At 37.4% G+C, this 13,066-nt stretch overlaps 1 protein-coding gene across 1 annotated transcript; it reads left to right on the plus strand.

The window, feature by feature from the left end:
- The first annotated feature begins 2,156 nt into the window (after positions 1–2,156).
- Positions 2,157–6,228, plus strand: LOC149175114 (uncharacterized). The gene is made up of 3 exons (XM_089421049.1): positions 2,157–2,554; positions 2,727–3,481; positions 3,779–6,228. Exons 1-3 carry the CDS (start codon positions 2,157–2,159, stop codon positions 6,226–6,228), a joined length of 3,603 nt encoding a protein of 1,200 aa, XP_089277175.1.
- Positions 6,229–13,066: the final 6,838 nt, after the last annotated feature.

Below are 13,066 nucleotides of genomic sequence, written 5' to 3' on the forward strand. Positions count from 1 at the left end.
GAGGAGGGCATTGACCTAGACCCCACTATGGAAGATATTCTCTCTGTTTGGGGAAAGGACCCAACATCTGAGAACATTGATCGTTACTTCGGAACGGTGGAAGCCCTAGCACCTTCTCCGTTCTGTCCGGACTCTGTTAGATCACCCCATTCACTCTCAAACGCGACCAAAGAACTGCATGAGTCGGCAGCAGAACACCAAAAGGGAAAGATTCAGCACCAGTCGCCAAGATCGACCAAGGGATCTCTACAGACAAGCCCGTCTATTCCACATTTCGGGATCAAAGGGAGACTAGGGTTTACAGGGCCGATCCTCTCAGGCGGCTTGGAAGATATCGTAACCCTTGGCTCAAAGCTAGGGCAAAGGCCGGTAGGAGAAGCCGGAATTCCAGCAACCATTACAAGGGCCTCAATAGCAACCAGCAGGAACAGCCCGAAAGAGACCGAGAGGCCGGATCAGAGCGCCGAAGAAATCCAGGAGCTAAGGGGGGAAGAAAGGCGACCCATTCAGGGGTCTCAGGTAACAAATCCCTCTCGTTTCGAATCTCTAAATCCTCCCACTTCTTATGAGAAGGAGATTAGTCCGGAGCCAGGATCTTTTCCCCAGATCGCTGGGCCAGACTCACATAGAGGGTTGCAGTCGAACGAAGCCCTAAGAAACCCCACAAGAGGAACCAAATCCGTAGAAGGGCAGAGGAAAAAGCAGAGATTGATCAAATCCCAAGGGGTTGAAGGGAATCTGGTGCTGGGAATGGACGTCCAGATTGAAGAAGTGTTGGAGGTCGCTGAATGTACCCTGGTTGGCAGAGCTAGAGGGAAGAAATTCTCATCAGAGTTCATCCAAGCCTGGGGGAAGCAGAACTGGCAATCGGATTTAATCAGTGACTTCCGGGTCCTGACTTTAGCTAAAGGATGGTTCTCAGTCCGGTTTGATAACAAAGAGGCAGCAGATTGGGTTATGAAGAGGCATTGGTCGCTCGGGAACATTCCGGTGCTGTTCAAAAACTGGAGTCCCATGTTTGATGCAGACCACGAAAAGGCCGATGTCTTCCCGGTATGGGTTAGAGCACCTGGGCTGCCATCGTTCCTATGGGTTGAATCGGTGTTTAAGGCAATTGGGAATCGGCTAGGCACTTATTTGGAGGCTGACATGTCCTTCCAGGAAACTCACAACAGGGCAATGGCTCGGATCCTGGTTAATCTTAAACCCAGTGGAGGATTGGCGGAAAAGATCATCCTTCAGTACAAGGATTATGTATTCGAACAAATCTTGGACTATGAATATTTGCCGTTTCGCTGCCATAGATGCCATGAGTATGGGCACTTGGCAAAGGAATGTCCATTAGGAAGACGGTGGAGAAGGTTTCAGAGAACAAGGGAGAGGACGGAAAAGAACTTCAGGCGCCCTCATCTCCATCCAAACAAGGAGATACCCGCAGTCCAGGAGGACGAACCTATGGATATAGACATGCAGCAGGGGAGTCTCGGTCAGGAAGCAGAAACCCAGGCACCATCGAAGGAAAGAAATGATGTCGATCCGGAACCAGGGGAACCACAGAAGCCCGCTGAAGAGACCCCATCGAGCTCATCTCCAAGGCCTGTAGAGGATCAAAAGGGTACGAATTCAAATCCAAATCTCTCTTCTCTTCCTATCTTTGAAAATAAAGACAAATGTTTGGATAAATGTTTAGCAGATGATCCATCCATTAAACCCCTTTATTCTGATTTAAATGATAAAATTGTAATGATGGAAGATGGCAAACTGGAAAAATCTATTGAAAACTTATCAGCTGCTATTCCCTCCCTGGATTTGAACCGTGATGGGTGCTGCCTTATATCCCCTGCTCAGGCCCAGCAACCTCTATGTCCCTATAATCTCCGCTCTCTAGTAAACAAGCCTGGTTCCATGTCTGCTGTAGGGGGCATCGATCCATCTTCATCCATGAGCCAGCCAGGGAAAAAAAGGGGTAGAAAATCTAAGCTCTCTGAAGCCAAAGTCCAGGCTATCTTCGATGTGGCAGACGGGAAACAACTTTCAATCACAGGGGCACTTAGAGCAGTGCAAAGCCCCGTATCTGCCTTAAAATGATAATTACCTCCTGGAACTGTAGGGGTTTAGCCAGTAAACCCAAAAAACTGGCCCTTAGGGAGTTAGTGATGAACTCAAAAGCGGATGTCCTCCTTCTTCAGGAGACTTTGGGGAAAGGGGAGGACATTGAATCAATGCTTAATGCTCTCCTTCCAGGATGGTCTTTTATAGCCATGGATTCTGACGGCCACTCTGGAGGCTTGGCTGTAGGAATCAGAGAAGGTAAAATTAAGATCTGGAACCGATGGGGAATGAAGCAGGTGTTGGGGATAGATTGTCAGTCCACTGAATTCGATTTCCCCTTAACTATTATCAATATTTATGGGCCGTGTCAAGGAAGGATTCCCTTCTGGAACGGTTTGATGGGAAGCTCGCTTGTGAAGAATAACTATATGGTGATGGGAGGAGACCTAAACTTCTCTTTAGGAAGAGCGGAAGCCTGGGGCCCTGCTGCAAGAGAGGACCCGCAATCAGAATTTTTTTATGAATCTCTTAGCCTCAAATAACCTCATAGAAGCGAATCTCATCAAACTGAAACCAACTTGGAGGAACAGAAGAGTTGGAGATGCCAGAGTGGCGAAGAGATTAGATCGTTTCTTAATTAATGAGGCTTTATCTGCTGCAATTCCTTTATTCAGGCAATGGGTAGAAGAAGGGGGCCCTTCGGACCATTTTCCGATTTATCTTGAGCTCTCTAAAGCCCCCTCAAAACCTCCAGCTCCTTTCAAATTCAATGCCTCCTGGCTACAAGAAGAATCATACAACAAATTGTTCCAAGACATATGGATTCATCCTGCCAGAGGTTCCCAAGAGAGTAAAGGTTTTTTATTTATGGAAAACCTCAAAAGACTGAAAAAGGCAACTATTACATGGGCAAAGGATAGAAAACTAAAGCAGAATGAAGACCTATCCAAGATAAACGAGGAACTCCAAAAGCTCGAAAGCATAGAGACGGATGGATATGCGACTCATGAATCAAAGGAGAAAATTGTAGCACTGGAAAAGCACAAGAATCAAATCCTGCTGGCAAGAGAGGAAGAATGGAGGCTTAAGAGCAGAGCAATCTGGCTCAAAGCTGGGGATGACAACACCAGTTTCTTCCATAATTATGCAAAAGGAAGGAAGAGTGCAAACACCATATGGCACTTAAAGTCCGAAGAAGGAAGGGAGGCTAAGACCTTTGAAGCTCTTTCAACCCTTGGGGTGAACCACTTCCAATCTTTATTCAAAGACAATGGTGAGATTACCATTGCGGAAGTAATCCAAACAGCGCAATGTTTTCACAGATATGTGGAGGAGGAAGATGCAGATTTCCTAATGGAGCCGGTTACGAAGGAGGAAGTGGAAAGTGTCATAAAATCCATGGCAAAAGAGAAAAGCCCCGGGCCAGACGGTTGGTCGGTAGAGCTATTCTCGCACTTCTTTGAGCAAATAGGAGAAGAAATAACAGAAGTGGTGGAGGAATCAAGACTAAAGGGAGAGATTTATAGTCCTTTCAATGCAACCTTCATAGCCCTCATCCCAAAAAAGGAAGCTCCGGAATCCTTCGAGGACTTTAGACCCATCTCCCTTTGCAACAGTATTTATAAAATAATTGCAAAAGTGATAGCTCTCAGGATCAAACCAATTTTATCAAGGCATATCTCTCCTGAACAATTTGGGTTCCTGAATGGGAGACAAATTCATGAAGCAATAGGGGTGGCACAGGAGGTCCTTCACAGTGTAAAGATGAAAAATAAGAAGGGAGCTGTAATAAAAATTGATTTATCAAAGGCCTACGACAGGATAAACTGGTCATATATCCGCCTGCTCCTAACACACCTCGGTTTCAAAGTGGACTTCATCAGATGGGTCATGGGGTGTATCACAGATGTTAGTTACGCAATCCTCATAAATGGAGCTGCTACCCCTTTCTTCAAAGGACAAAAAGGGCTGAGGCAAGGCTGCCCTTTGTCCCCCCTGCTTTTCCTCTTGGTGGCTGAAGGTCTAAGCCAGCTGATTCATAAAAGCAGAAGGGAAGGTAAGATAAAAGGTATAGAGGCAGCAGTAAATCTATTCATATCTCATCTTCTCTTTGTAGATGATATTCTGGTCTTTACTAATGGATCCATAAATGAATTAAAGGAGTTAAAAAATATCTTTGACCTCTTTTTGAAAGCTACCGGAATGCAGATCAATCCCAGGAAATCTCAAATCATTGTGGAAGGGCTAAACAGACAAGAAAAGGAGCAGTTCAGCTTGTACTTTCCATATGAAATGTGCAATATGGTATCCCCGTTTAAGTACCTGGGATTCTGGTTGAAGCCAAACGATTACAGGAAGGAGGACTGGTCTTGGCTAATTGCAAAAATTGAAGCTAGAATCAGGCACTGGAGTTTTAAATGGCTTTCCAGAGCAGGGAGATTGACCCTGATAAAATCTGTGTTATTAGCCATCCCAGTTTACTGGGCAGCTCTAACATGGGTCCCTAAAGGTGTGCTGGAGAAAATTAGGAGAATCTGTAGCAGATTTTTGTGGGCAGGATCCAAAGAAACTTCGGTTCTCCCTTGGGTTGCATGGGAGAAAGTGGCGAGACCAAAAGACTGGGGAGGTTGGGGGATAAAAAGCTTGCCCGACTTCAGACTCTCTTTGGCAGCTAAATCAGGGTGGCGCCTCATTAAGATGGAAAATCTCTGGACTAGAACTGTTAAAAGGAAATATATAGATCCAACTCCTTTGGAAGTTTGGATCAGGAACCCAGTCAAGAGCCAAAAGAATGTGTCGGCAATCTGGAAAGCAACTCTGGAGTCTTTTAAAGTGATCGAACAAGGACTAGCATGGAAAGTCGGGAACGGAGAAAAGGTAAAGATAGGAAAGGATCCCTGGGTCGGCTGTACCGAAAACTATGCACTTACCCCTGAACTGGTTCAGCAGTTAGAGGACAAAGGGCTTCTTTACCTTAGCCAAGTGGCAAATCCGGGATCTTCATCCATCTGGGGTCAAGCTTGGAAGAATGGTGAAGATTTGGATCTGGAGCAAAGATGGTGGAACGAATGGAGTACCTTTACTCAAGAACTCTTCAGAACAAATGTCTGGCTGAATGATAGACAGGATGAGTTAATTTGGGCCCATGCAGACTCTGGGGAATACGCTCCAAAGAGTGGATATAATTTCCTTATGTCAAGAAAAGGATGGGGAAATCCGGAGTGGTGGTCAAAACAGCTATGGAAACTTAAGAGCCCCCCAAAGTCAAAAATCCTGTTCTGGTGCATTCTAAAAAGCAAAATCCCAACTTGGGACATCCTGCAGACCAGATTCATGCACGGGCCTGGGAGATGCACCTTGTGCAAATCAGAAGCAGAATCTATAAACCATCTTTTCATAAAATGCCCAGAAGCTATTAAAATTTGGGGCGAGGTAGGGAACCTATTGAACAAAAAGTTAGAATGGGATGGGAACTCTGTTCAAGAAGCTTGGCAGAAGTGGTGGCACTCTCATCCAAACGGGAACCTGCGCAACCTCCCTCTCATCATTAGCTGGGGTATTTGGATAGCCAGGAACAGGAGTATTTTCCAGGATAAAGGAATTCCCATAGCTATCACAGCAAGTCAGAGCACTGCCATTTTTTCTAGTATCCCCGAGCCTAAGGAAGCCCACCCCCAAAGAATCATTCCAGAATTGCAGATCACAGAAGGAATCCCCTGGGCTTTCTTCGATGGTGCATCTCAAAACAATAAAGCAGGAGCAGGTTTAGTCATTAATGAATCCCCAACGCATGTCTTAAAAGCTTCTATGGGTCTTGGAACTGGCTCCAATAACTTTGCTGAACTCCTTGCCCTGAAATTCCTTATATGTTGGCTCATTCAAAGGCGCACCCTCACAATTCAAATTTTTGGGGACTCACAAATAGTGATCAGATGGGTAAATGGACAAAGTACTTGCAGCAACCAATTATTAAAACAAATTCTGGGAGAAGTTCAGAGATTAAAATCTTATTTTAACAGTTTCTCTCTTCGCCACATTTTCAGGGAAAGGAATGAATCAGCGGACCAGCTTTCTAAAGACGGTCTACAACAGGATTTGGGCAGCTGGAAGATTGTAGAAGAAGACCAAGGCCAAACCAGAAGATCTGAACAACCGCCCTATAATCAGACTATCTAATACTCTGGCAGTTTTTTGTTTTACTCTTCTATTTCAAAATTTTTGTAATTATATATAAACTTATCAGCACTGTATCTCGGCTTTTAAAACTTCATTACCGCATATCGGGCTGTTTTCCTCTATGTTGAGGAGGCCCGGCATGTTTGGAAATTTTTGGTGCAAACAGTCCTCTGGTTTTTCAGTATAAGAACGGCACCTCGGTTCAGAGGTAAACAGAACAGCTTCAGCACCTTAGAAACAGGTGTTTGCATAAGTCAGAATTTTTTTGTAAAACAGTCTTGGTAATCCCTCAGACGGATTAGTGATGCTTCAGCATTTGCAATGTAAACTTTTTATAATCTTAATAAAAAGTTTCGTTTTTTCCTTTGGAAATAATAATAATAATAAAATATTAAATATTAAATTCTAATTTCTATATGCTAGGATTAATAATTTCAGCATTACCCTTAATTCAAAATTTTAGGATTTATTTAATCATTATTTAATATTATTAATTCTAATTATTATTTTTATTAAATGAATTAATAATTATTATTAATAACAATAATATTTCTATTAATAATTATTTCTTTTTTATTATTATTAGATTAATTAATAATAATTATTAATAACAATAAGCTATAACTTAAAAAAATAATAATAATAAATAATCATTAATTTTGATCATTATAATTAATATTTCTAATTACTAATAATTATATTAATAATAATAATTAAAATAATTATAATCCTTTCAATTAATTTTAATATATATTATTGATTTGATATTATAATTATTAATTACTAATTATTATATTAATAATAGTAATTAAAGTAATAATAATCATTTCAATTATTTTGATAATAATAAATATAAAAAAAAATAATAATTAATTAATTAAATCAAAGGCAGCCGACTTCTCAAAAATTGAGAGCCTACCTTCCCTCTTTTCTCTCCTCATTTCTATTTAAACCCTAAAATCTGCTCTTCTTCTATCAAGCATTCAAGTTGTCCTGATGATGGATCCCAGTTGGGATTTGAAACGTTGGCATAAAATAGTTCTTACTGTGGATTCTCCGGTGACTAATTCAAAAATAATTTATTGTTAAATATAACCATTGATAATATTTATTACATGGAAAAAAATAAATTTTCTTTAAGCGTTCATATTTGTATTTTTACCATTAAAAAATATGAATAACCTTACAGAAAGTTTATATTATTTAAAAATTAAAAAACAAATGTACATCCACAACCCTAATAAATTAAATGAAAACTATATAACCTTACTTTAACTCATTATTACCCTAATAAATTAAATGAAAACTATATAACCTTACTCTAACTCATTATTAAATATTATGCATAAAATTTTCATTAACTTTGAATGACAAACTCCTTTGAATAGCCATGTGCACAGTCGGTGGGAAGGTACGTAACACTCATATGAACTATGGCTCCCCAAGTACAATGATTTCGAGATATATTGAACTCAGACCACTGAGCTTGTTTGTTCAAATGCTGATCTTGTCCGAAGCAATATGGCTGGTTCATGGTTTTTTTTATTGGTGCTTTACCATTGACGATGTTTTAATTTTTCCAAATACTCTCACAAGGCTCTACAAGGTAAAAGAATGTTACTTTGTTTGAATTTAAATTATTTCAAAATTATTTATTTGTTTTTATGAAAATTTACATAATATATTAATATTATTTATCGTGCTGAGAGATGTTTTATAACCAAGTATTACATTAAAATATATTAAAAAAACATGAGAAAGATGTTAACGTTACATTAAAAATTATATTAAAAAATATGAACAAGATGTTGCCACGTAAAGTAACGTTACATTAAAAAATATTAACAAATTCAATTTTGAAAATAATATATATACAATTTAAAAAGAGATCGATTAGCTTATTCATTGAATAAAAAAGAAAATTAGGTAAAGGAAGCGGAGGAATCAATTGGGCATACCCTATAATAATAACGAGATAAATTTCCTATACAATTTAAAAAGAGATCGATTAGCTTATTCATTGAATAAAAGATAAAATTAGATAAAGGAAGCGCAGGATTTAATTGGGCATATCCTGTAATAATAACGAGATAAATTTCCTGGCATTTAGGTTTTCTGTTGTGTGATTTTTGTAATAATAATAACCCAACAAATTTAGTCGTTCAGGTTTCGGTTGTGTGATTTCTGTAATAATAATAATAATAATAGGAAGGTAAATTCAATATAATGGAAGGTGCTCAATAAAATATTGAGTAGAATGTAATATTTATGGTGGGGACTGACCTAAAATATTAGGTAAAATTTAATAATATTATATTTTAGTTAGTATTTCTCCCCACCCCTGGCCACTATTTATTAGGTGGGGGTGGTAATAAATATTGTAACATATAATATTGTAATGTTATATTTTATGTAATCAATATATTTGTAACACTTAATATAGATGTGTTCCATCTATAAATTTTATTAATAAGCGGATAAAAATTTAATTTTTACGATATGACAAGATTTTTAATCATGAATATTTACCATGGATATTATTAACTTCTAAGTAGTTTTTTTATAATACTATGGGTCAATACCCACAAGGAAAAGGTACAGAGAGAGAGGAGGGAAGAAAATTATAATACCATGGGCGACTATTATGGTTTATGAATGCCAGGGGCCATCTAGACTTTTGATTATTATGTTATGGACCTAGGCTTCTAATTGTTACAATATCAGGGGTCAATTGCATGTCTTATCCATACCACATACCCAAAAACAATAACTTATTTAAAAATAAAAATATTTTAATTTAATTTAATTTTATAACATTTTTTAATGAAATCTAAGAGAAAAACGTTTATAATTACTTTTGAGGTATATCTAAACCTTCATCGTCACGACTACTAAAAATATTTTCATAGAGATTAAATGGAGGTTTTAATAAATTAAAAAATGAGAATACTTTTATCTATACATATGTGAAATTTATATAATATAAACAATATTATAATGAACTGGGATAGATGCATCTTAACCAAGGATCCAAGGGAAGTGAGAAAGAAAAGTGATTAACAATGCTAGAGGAAAGATAGTGTGTGATTCTTTTAATTTTTTTATTATTGTATTTTCTTTAACATGATTGATCCAAAATATAGGTTTAATATTTTAGAACCAATTATGTTTTTATTAATTTAGTTACTTTCTTAAATATAATACAATGGGATCATATTTAAGAAAAAGAGTGAAATGGAAGAGGGAATAGAGTGTGGGAGAGAGAGATAGTGAGAGAGAGAAAGGAAGAGAGAGGGGAGGGGGGAGAGAGAGGGAGAGAGATGGATTTGGAGGGGGAAAGAGAGGGAGAGATGAAGATGGAATGAGGGAGAGAGGAAACAAGGGAAGAGAGAGAAAAGGAGAGGATAAAGATAGGGAAAGAAGGGGAAGAGAGAGACACAGAGACATAGATATGGAAAGGGGAGAGAGCGGGAGAGAGGTGTGTGTATGATGGGGGGAAGAGAGTGGGAGAGAAGGGGAGAGAGGCAAAGGAAGAAGAGAGAGGACTTGAGAGAGAGGAAAGAGGGGGGAGAAAGAGATGAATTTGGAAGGGGAAGAAAGACATGAAGAGAGAAAGGTGGAGAGGGAGTGGCAAGGGAGAAATGGAGGGTCAGCGAGTGAGAGAGAGAGTATGTTTTGGGGGTGAGAAGGAGAGACAGTGGGAAATAGAGATATAGATGGGGGGGAGAAGAAAGTAGAAGAGAGAAGCAAAGAGAGGGAGGGAGGAAGAGGGATAGATGGTAGAGAGAGAGAGAGGGAAAGGAAGAGGGAGAGATGGATGGATAGATAGATAGATAGATAGATATGGGGAGAGAGAGAGATAATGTGACATATGTTTAAGGGGTTGAGATAGAGAGAAGAATAAGGAGAGATGGAGGGAGGTATAAATATAAATGGCAGGGGGAGAGAGGAAATAAGTGAAAGATAAAGAAAGTTAGGGAGAGGCAGATAGAGTGAGACGAGGGAGAAAGGGAGAGGGAGAGACAGAAGGAGAGGGGGAGGTAGATAGACACAAAATGGAAGGTACAGAGAGAGGGAAGAAGAAAGGGTCTCACAAAGACAAATACAAACATAGAAATTAGATCTAGAAAGTCATGAATATTTTATATTTTCACTAAAATAGATGTATTGATTTCAATGTAGTTGTTGATTTCTAATCCTATTTGATCACATGCACTATATGCATTGATTTCAATGTAGATGTCGATTTATAATTCTATTTAATACCTTACGCTAGATGCATTGATTTCAATGTCGATGTTGATTTCTACTCCTATTTTATTGCTTGCACAAGACGCATTGGTTTCTGTGTAGATATTGATTTCTAATCCTATTTGATCACTTGCACTAGATGCATTGATTTCAATGTAGCTGTCGATTTATAATCATATTTAATACCTTACACTAGATGCATTTATTTCAGCATAGATATTGATTTCTACTCCTATTTGATTGTTTGCATTAGATGCATTGGTTTCAGTGTAGATATTGATTTCTACTCTTATTTAATTTCTTGCACATGATGCATTGGTTTCAATGTAGATATTGATTTCTATTCCTATTTGATTGCTTACATAGGATGCATTGGTTTCAGCGTAGATATTGATTTCTAATCCTATTTAATTGCTTGCACTAGATGCATTGATTTCAGTGTAGATGTCGATTTCTAACCATATTTAATACCTTACACTAGATTCATTGATTTCAACGTACATGTTGATTTCTACTCATATTTGATTCCTTGCATTAGATGCATTGTTTCAGTGTAGATATTGATTTCTAATCCTATTTGATTTCTTGCACTAGATGCATTGATTTCAATATAGATGTTGATTTCTAATCCTATTTGATTGTTTGCATTAAATGCATTGATTTTAGTGTAGATGTTGATTTCTGATTTGATGCAACAAGATGTATGATGTACATTAATTTCAATGTAATTAGATTAATAGTTTGCATTGATTTCAATGTAAGCACATCTCTACCTCCTCCATCTATATCTCTATCTCCCATTGTCTCTCCTTCTCTATCTCTATCTCGCATTGTCTCTCCTTCTCTATCTCTCTATCTCAGCCCCTAAACATACACACATACACTCTCTATATCTCTCTTTCTCTCTCTCTCTCCTTCCCTTCCCCTCCCTCCCTCTCTTCCCCTTCTCTCTCTCTCTAACATATCTCTCTCCATATGTATATCTCTTCCTCTCTCCATGGCTTTGCCTCTCTCTTCTTCCGTCCCCCCCGATCTATATCTCTATCTCCCCTTTCTCTCCTTCTCACCCCAAAAAACACACACTCTCTCAATGTAAGCACATAAACATTATTCAACCATAAATACAATGCTTGAATTTTCATCCTAAATAAATTGTTTTCTTACACCAAATGTTTTCTTCTTTAAACTATAAACTATTTATAGTTGGGTACATTCTTATTAGTCCCATTTTCCATCATTCAACATTGTTAATTACTTTGCATTCAAACTCAGTAATAGAAAATAACTACAATGATTGACTTTGGAGAAAACTACTATTAATATTGGAGAGCAAGAGATACAAGGTAACTCAGTAATAGAAAATAACTACAATGATTGACTTTGGAGAAAACTACTATTAATATTGGAGAGCAAGAGATACAAGGTATGTTGTTTATTATAGTAGCTCGAGTTAAATATTTGAATGGTCTATGATTCCAACTACTCTTTTCATATGATCCATATGAGAAAATGGAAAAACTAATAGGTGTGACAATAGAAGAAAATAGTTTTAGATTGATTGCAATGAAGATTTTTTGTAATTGACTATATTCTTAGTATTCACATTTTCTATCTATCAAAATTGTTACCAAAATTGTTACATTGACACTTTGCACTCAAAATTTGTATTTCATCATTTTTCATCATTCAAGTTATTCACAGTCTCTCTCATCTCAACAAACTGAGGTAACTAAGCAAATTTTAAATTAAATTGACCAAATTAATCTTAGACATATTTAGCATATTTAAAATTATCAAAATAATTAGATGTTCAACAAATTTTGTATGGCCACACACAAACCAGCCACGATCCATCTTAATGCCAGATCTATCAAGCGCCGAGAAGGATCAAATGTCTGGAGGTGTAAACATTTTCTCAAATTTTGCACTCAAAAAATTAGTTTATTCGATCCCTCTTAACGCTCGATAGATAGAGTATCAAAATAAATCTAAACTAATTTAATCCATATGAAAAATTGTATAACTATTTCAATATTATTTGTTTATTTTTATTAAAAACTACATAATATATCAATACTATTTATTTAATCTATATGAAAAATTGCATAATACATTAATATACGTAAATCTAATATATCATAAACTAACGAAATATGAGAGTCTTCTATTATAGGAGAAACGAACGAAATTTAAGAGTTTTTATTAGTTAAAAATAAAAATAAAATAAATAAATATAATTTTATTCAAATTGCAACCTACGCATTTAGCTATGAACAAAGAGAAAAGTATCCAAACACACATATGAAAATCTGCTAACATCTTGAATGTATATATTCATATATGGAAATGAATGTATATATTTTTATGGATTTTTTTTTTTTTTTTTTTTTATTTATTTTTTTTTTTTTTTTCCGAAGGTGGCAAAACCTATCAAACTCAGGTGTCAAACCAACAGTGAGGACAGCCATCTCTGGCTGCTATCCGTGAATGTCGGTTTGACTCATCACCGTTATCAAGGAAAACCACGCCACCTGAAATAACCCGCTGGTGGTCCGTAAGGGAGCAGGGTTTCACTCCTGCCAGATGC

Source organism: Pinus tabuliformis, chromosome 4_1 (genome assembly GCF_031772625.1).
Source record: "Pinus tabuliformis cultivar Carrire ecotype Pingquan chromosome 4_1, CPIR1, whole genome shotgun sequence".
Lineage (NCBI taxonomy): Eukaryota > Viridiplantae > Streptophyta > Pinopsida > Pinales > Pinaceae > Pinus > Pinus tabuliformis.